Below are 7,345 nucleotides of genomic sequence, written 5' to 3' on the forward strand. Positions count from 1 at the left end.
AGACACACTGTGAAAAATCAAAGGGAAGGCACAAGAGTCTAGTGTTCATTTACATTAACAATGGCTGAAGGTTTTCCCAGCAGACCACTCCATGGGAAGGGAGGGGTGGAGGTGGGGGAGATAGGATCCAAACCAAATATGGTCAAAATATTTTTTCTGATATACAAGAAATTAAGCTTCATACAGAATTCTCTCTCCCTCTTCTCAAAATGTGTACAAGTCTACTGCTGTAGGCAGTATTCCACTGATAAACAACAGAAAAATAATTTCCTTATTCAATAAAAGAAATTTAGTAAAATGCAAACCAACATTGGTTTTCAATGGTTAGCCTCCAATTCAATAATATAGGTAAAGATGACCTTAAGCTCCTGTCCTCCTGCCTCTACTTTTCAGTACTAAGATGACAGATGTGTGCCATCAAGTCTATGCAGATGACCAGAGGACCTCAAGTTCAAACTATGCAGATGACATGGACCTTAAGTTCAAACTCACGGGTCTAAAACTCTTCCAAGTTTGTGTTGAAACTTTTCCTTGAAGTCATCAGCCCTTTGGGATGTAATTTTAGCTCCTCGTTTTCTACAAAATGAGAAAGTTGTCAGGTATCTTTATTATTAAAATGTCATCAGCTGTAAAATATTCACATAGTAAAAGGTATCATAATATCACTGCGCCTTCAATGAACAAGTCTCAGAAGACATTCCATGCTTAACACTACCATGTATTGATGCTTCTATCACAAAATCTGTAATAAAAATACATTTGGTAGATACTCGACAGCATGGTCTGTATAGAAAGTGGGGGTATGGTTGAGAGGAAGGTTTGTATAGTAGATATGAGGATGAGTACAAACAGGCTTCTAGAAGAGTCCAGAAGAGCGAGAGAAAGTAGTGAACTAAACATGACCCACAGACTGACCAGGACCATGAGAGGAAAAAGAAAGAGGAAGAAAACAGAGGATGAGGAAGAGTTCAGGCAAAGGAAACCAAGAAAACGCATGGCAAAAATGGCAGGGTTATATAAAAATCAAAAGCTGGGGCAAGGGAAGCCCATAATCTAGAACGGTTTAGGGTAGGGACGGGTGAGAAGAGCTGAGAGAAGGGTCGTCTTAGAGGCCCTAATTCACTTTCATATGCTAATAGGCACCGCAGTTCACCATTTGTCCCTTTTTCTTTTGGACCTGGCAGTCTGGAGATACAGCTTAGTGGAAGAACACTTGCCTAGCATGTATGCAGTTCAATCCTTAACACAGTAAATGGGGGGAGGGAGGTGTCAGAGTCAGTGAAAGAAATATGCCCTGGCCTCAAAACTATAGCCAAAAAGCTAAAATAAAAAATAAAATAAACAGTTTGACCCTGAAACCAGAGTTAAATCTGCCCTTGATTAACTAAGCAGAAAACCAAATAATCCCTGTGCAGGGAAACGAACCAGTCCCTGAGCAGAGACCTAGCCAATCTGAGCTCAAGGGACTGAAATCTAACCAATTCCATCCCCTGAAAACCTTAGCCCTGGAAAAACTTTGCCCCTAAGAATTCCTATATAAGCCCTGGTTCAGTTTGAGGCTGCCCTTTTTCCACCCTGGCTGAGGCACCCACTCTTCTTCATTGTTCCCTCCCAATAAATCTCTTGAAGGAGGTTTGGGTGAGACCTTCTTTCCCTGGAGCAGAGACAGAGCAGAGCAGGGCTGTAACACTTTAGCTGGGGAAACCTTCCTCTAACCGAGCAGAGCTGTTGCACTCCTGGGCCCTGGAGCCAAATTGTAACAACTTTTCTGGGAAAGCCCTTCCCTGCCAAGGTAGAGTTGCTACATTGGGGAAACTTTTCCCTAGAGCAGGGCAGTAAACTGCTATGCTTACTGTGACCTATGTTATTCCCTAGCTCAAGAGTGCCGGAATACTCTTCAATCCAAGCCATAGACTCAGAATTCCCTGGTCCCCAACCACCAGAATACTCTTCCACCTGAGCTGTAACACTCAGTATTCCCTGGCCAAGTGCCAGCATACTTCTCCTTCTGAGCCATAACACTCAGTATTCCTTGGCTCCTGACTGGCAGGATCCCTTTCCATCTGAGCAGCAATGCTTACAATATGGAACATGTGAAGGGAAGGATGCTCCCCATAGGATCAAAGTTCCTTTGATGTAGAGATATCTCAAATAAGAATGTTAAAATAATTGTATAACCATATACAGCCTTAGTCCTATGCCACTTAGAATGTTAAAATAATGATGAACTACTCTTAAGATCTAAGTATATACGGCCTTACTCCTTTCCCAGTTGTAAAGTGCTTAGTTCAGAGAATGTCACTAAGAAAACTATAAATGTTTACATAAAAATATGTCTTGGGGGCAAGCTCACCTTAGGATACCCACATACACTAAATAAATGTTTAAAGAAAAGCACAGTTGCTTCTTTGCCACCCGTGATTTTACTTTGTTTGCTGTTGTCCTACTCAACGCCTCCTCGGGTCCCTGACCTCATTTACTGGAGGAAAAGAGAGAGAGAGAGAGAGAGAGAGAGAGAGAGAGAGAGAGAGAGAGAGAGAGAGAAACCCTTTGAGGCAGAACTTTAGAAGCCACCAGGTCACATATACAAACATTGTAAAGAGATTTAGGCAAGATTCTTTCTTTCACCCACACCTGGGTGAGTACTGCCTTTCTTTCCTATAAGTCCCTCCACACACACACACACACACACACACACACACACACACACACACTTGTATTTGTATTACAGTATCTTCTTAGGGGCTACAGAAGCAGCTCAGAGGATGAGAGCAGGAGGATCTGGGTTCAGATTCCAAAGAGCCACATAAAAAAGCTGGGTCTGGTCATAAGTGCCTTGTGTGAGCACGTGACAGGGGTGGGGAGGCAGATCCCATGAGCTCCCTTTGGCCAGCCAGTTTGCCAAAAATGGTAAGCTTCTGTTTCAGTGAAAGACACTGCCTCTGGGGAGGAAGGTGGAGAGCGACAAGGAAAGACAGTTGACAATGTCTTCCTCTGGCCTCCACATGCACTTGGACAGTTTTGTGCATACATTATACAAGTACAAACACACACATACCCCACAGACAACACACATAAAAACCATAACAGTTTAAAATGTTTTAATCGCTGCTAATAAGTTCAAACTCTGCTTCTCATACCAAATCATTCTGAAATTCTTTTCTGTGGCAATGTCAAAAATACCAGCTTCACTAAGAAAAGAACTCCTCAGGCTGGTGTGTGTGTGTGTGTGTGTGTGTGTGTGTGTGTGTGTGTGTATGTAGCTGCATCCCTCCAGTACTTACCATGTTTATGCCCCTTTATCTCCACCTAAGAATCAGTAATAAGAAAGCACTCCGCACAGTGTTTAGAAATATGGGAAGCAGGGCTGGAGAGATGGCTCCGGGTTAAGAGCACTTGTTGCTCTTGCAGAGGACCCCTCAGAGCCCATGCAGGGGCTCACAACTGTCTGTAACTCCAGTTCCCAGGGATCTAAATCCTTCTTCTTCCCTCTCTGTACACTACATACATATGGTACACAGGCATACATATAGGCAAAACACCATATACATAAAAATAATGCTAATAAAACCATTTTTAATGTAGAAAGCAGTGAGGCAACTATGATTAGTTAGTCATGAGGTTATAGCAGGGGAACATGCCAATCCAATAAACAGAAGCAGAGCCTGTCTCTCTCTCTAAAAAAAAAAAAGCATTTATATCACAAACACACACACACACACATTAGCTGAGGGCTGGGAAACTAGCTCAGTTGTTAAAGAACTTGCTGTACAATTTTGAAGCTGAAGTTCAGATGCTCAGAATGCATGTGTCAACATGCCTTTAACACTAGTTTCTGAAGGGAGAGACAGGATCCAGGATTCCTAAAGCAAGCTGATTAGGAAACCTGTTAGGGAGCACAGAGTTTGACTGAGCTACCTGGCCTAAAAGAATGATCAAAAAACATTATCAATACCACCCTGAGACCTCCACATATGCATGCACATACATGTACACTCTGCACATTAACACATGTGCCACACACAGACACACACACACACACACACACACAGGAAAAGAAAGAGGAAAAAAAAGTTTGACATGACTAGCATGTTTTGCATGTGTGTCTCATTAGTTATAATAGAAAAATCCAAATATTCAGTCATGACAGGTGATTAAGAACAGCCTTGCATGCATTGTAGCCCCCAGTTATGAAGACTACACACTCTTAAGTAATATTTTGTAGTAACAACGTGGCTACAACATGGGGTGGCAGTCTCATTAGAACAGCAATATTCTGCCTGGGGAGCCATACTAGAAAGAAAATGTTACTGATGATCAAAGTAAATTGACAGGAATATGAATGTTTATTGTGTTGATTTTCTGAAGTATGAGTTTGTTACTTTCATGATCATTATCAAATAAGTAAAATTATAGCACTATTAATTATAAATTCCCCATTAAACACAGATCCTTACAGTTTCTCTGCTTTTTTTAATTTTTTATTCATTTTACATACCAACCACAGTTCCCCCTCCCTTCCCTCCTTCCACACCCATCCTACCCCAAGTTCCTCTGATTTTAATAGCATTTCGTGATTGCTCACATTCGGGACTGAAATTCTGAAGAATAATCTTGTGGATAAATAAAAGGAGAAATGTAAAGCAGCCGTCTCTTATTCCCGTCCAAGTGTAAGAAGGGATCTGAAAGGACAGGGAGTCAAAAACAAATGGCCACAGCCTCCAGGCCGAGAGGCCCACCTATGCAGGAGTAGGGACAGCTGCTGAAGCCACCCTGCCCAGGTTCTCCATCTGTGAACGAAGTGTTCCTGCTTCGTGATGTTCAAGATATGATTAAATTAATAATAAAAAGAATGAGACTTTGCATTTGTGGCTGCATACAGGAACAACACTGGCAGAACAGTAGGCAGTTGGATGCCCAGCTGCATACTCCCTAAAGATGGTAGAAAGCAGAGTAAAGCCAGGTCTTCCCTGAGAGTTGGGAAAGCCGGCTGAAAGCATTGCTCTCCTACGGATGCTATAACAAGTTACCACAAACAGCAGCAAACAACGGAAGTGTGTTCTCTCACAACTCTGTAGGCAGTTGTGGAATCAGGAGGTTTAGTATGCTCACATTTCCTCAAAGGAGAAACCATTCCTTGCTTTTTCTTGCACCTGTTGTCTGCTGGTATTGCTGGTGTCCTTGGTTAGAACCATGGCCATGAAGGAAGAGAAAGATCACAGGCCTAAGGAGAGCAAGTGACCCTGTCCACGTCTCAGGATGCCACAGGCAGCAGTGCTGAAGCTACTGCTGAAGACGCCAAAGGGGAAGATAAGCAAGATTGCAACAGGGAGAAGGAAAAAGCTTTAAGCAAAGGGGTAATTCGAGGATTACCTCTCACTTTGACCAAGGAGTAGCTTCAGGAACATCTTCAACATATGCCTGAGCATGATCATTTTGAGTTTTTTTTCCAATGATACTAGTCTGTATCCTTTAAAAACCAAGAAGGCATTATTTTATTCAGGGACCAATTTAATGACTTTGTATTCCTCGACAATAAAGGTCAGGAATATCATGCTATAGTAGAATTTGCACTTTTTCAAAAAGCTGTAAAAGAGAAGATTAAGAAAAGAGATGCAAAAGTTGGGACTATCAATGATGATCCAGAATACAGAAAATTTTTGGAGAGTTACGCCACAGACAAAGAAAAAATGACATCTACTCCAGAGAAACTGCTGGAGAAAATAAATAGAAGCCAAAAATTCAAAATTAATAGCTAAAAGGACAACCCAACATTTGAGACTTCTGAAGAACAAGCAGTGAATGAGAGAAGGAGGGAGGAGAGGAGGAGACGAGAAAGAGGAAGGGGAAGGCGATGAGAAGAAGAGAGAAGAAAATGGCAAGAAGAGGAAAAACAAACAGCTAAAGAAGACAGAGTTCCAGAAAGGGAAAAAAAACAAAGGATGAACCAAAGATTAAGCTGCTCCAGAAACCAGAAAAAGGAGATAAAAAGACCTTGATAAAAGAGACAAAGCCTAGAAAATGGACAAAGAGAATCTGAGTGAAGAAGAGCCAGTGGGCAAAGTTGTACTCTGCCCAGGCGTTCTGATGTCGAACTGAAGGATGAAGAACCAAAGAGGCCTGATGATGAGAATGCCAGAGATTACAGGGACAGGGATCGGGATTATGAACGAGAGAGGATGAAGCAGCAAAAAGAAGAACGCTGGAGGCAGCAGCAGAAGGAGCGTATGAGAAAGAGAAAGCTTTCAAACGAAAGGAAGAGGAACTGAAGAGAGAAAAAGAAGCACTTCAAGATAAAGGGAAGAAGAGTGAGAATACAGAAAAAATATGCACCACAGAAAAAGGTGAGAAGAAAGAGGAAGTGGTTAAGAGAGATTGCATAAGGAACAAGGATCATCCAGCAATGCAGCTGTACAATTGGGAGCTCAAAGCCGAAATCGACTCTGTCCCCCTGATGAAAACACCAAGCCTGAATATTCCCCAGTGGACAGAAAGCAGGAAAGTGGTAGTAGCCGTAGAAAAGAAAGAGGAGAGTGAGAAGTCCCAATGGCCATAGGTGTCCTGAATGTCCAGGCAGCCAGAGCACACGTATTATGCTATCCAGAGGTGCCTTCAGGGCAAAGGAACAAGGAAGCGAGTCGCTGTGCTGGTGGGATGCACCACAGAGGAATGTAGTGTGTCTAAGCAGGAATAAGATTGCAGGCTCAGAATCTGAAGTACAAATTCATTGTTTTTTGCAGTTTTCACAAGTTAATGTTAATGTCTCAGAAAAAGACAGTAGCAAGAACATTGCAAGTGCAACATAAGGGCTTTGTATGACATAAGTGAAAAAGGAGCAGGGTCTAAAATCAACGGGTGTTCTTAATCCTGGCTTAGAGTAGCTTAGCTTGAGTGAAGCTAAAACACACAAAGTTTTGTCGGGGTCTAACTATTTTGCATTGTTGGTGATAACTGTTGACTCTGTAGTGTAGAAGCAGCAAGCATGTAATCGTAGCACAAGTGAGTGGAAGATAGAGCAGATAATGGCTGATGGAAAAGATTTAAATAGTCATGTTATATCTATACCCTGTGTCTAAAGTTCTTGTAATTATAGCTTGTTTTGTCTACTTCTGTGAACTTAGTATCAAAAAAATGTAAATGTCTCGTTTTGCCTTTAGCAATTTTTTCCTATGAATATGTGAAGTGCAGTCTTTGGTTGGCTGTTGACAGTCTGGTATTTGTTCAATCTTAGGTCTGATGAGCTGAATGCACTTTCTCCAGGAAGAAAACTACACTAACATATCTGTTCCTATTAAACGGCAGCTTTCAGTCTTAGCTTGTTTTGTATTGCTATCAATAAATTTTG

The 7,345-nt window shown here is 41.8% G+C and overlaps 1 protein-coding gene and 1 pseudogene across 2 annotated transcripts in view; one reads left to right on the plus strand and one right to left on the minus strand.

Annotated features, from left to right (window-relative positions):
• Efhb (EF-hand domain family member B) overlaps positions 1–7,345 on the minus strand; it is a 63,741-nt gene that overhangs the window by 20,755 nt on the left and 35,641 nt on the right. For both annotated transcript variants that reach the window (XM_026790065.1, XM_026790066.1), the window contains exon 7: positions 493–576. In XM_026790065.1, coding sequence (XP_026645866.1) covers positions 493–576 — 84 coding nt within the window. The remainder of the gene's footprint in view (positions 1–492; positions 577–7,345) is intronic.
• On the plus strand, positions 5,200–6,537 carry LOC102002437 (annotated as a pseudogene).

Source organism: Microtus ochrogaster, unplaced genomic scaffold (genome assembly GCF_000317375.1).
Source record: "Microtus ochrogaster isolate Prairie Vole_2 unplaced genomic scaffold, MicOch1.0 UNK40, whole genome shotgun sequence".
Taxonomy (NCBI): domain Eukaryota; kingdom Metazoa; phylum Chordata; class Mammalia; order Rodentia; family Cricetidae; genus Microtus; species Microtus ochrogaster.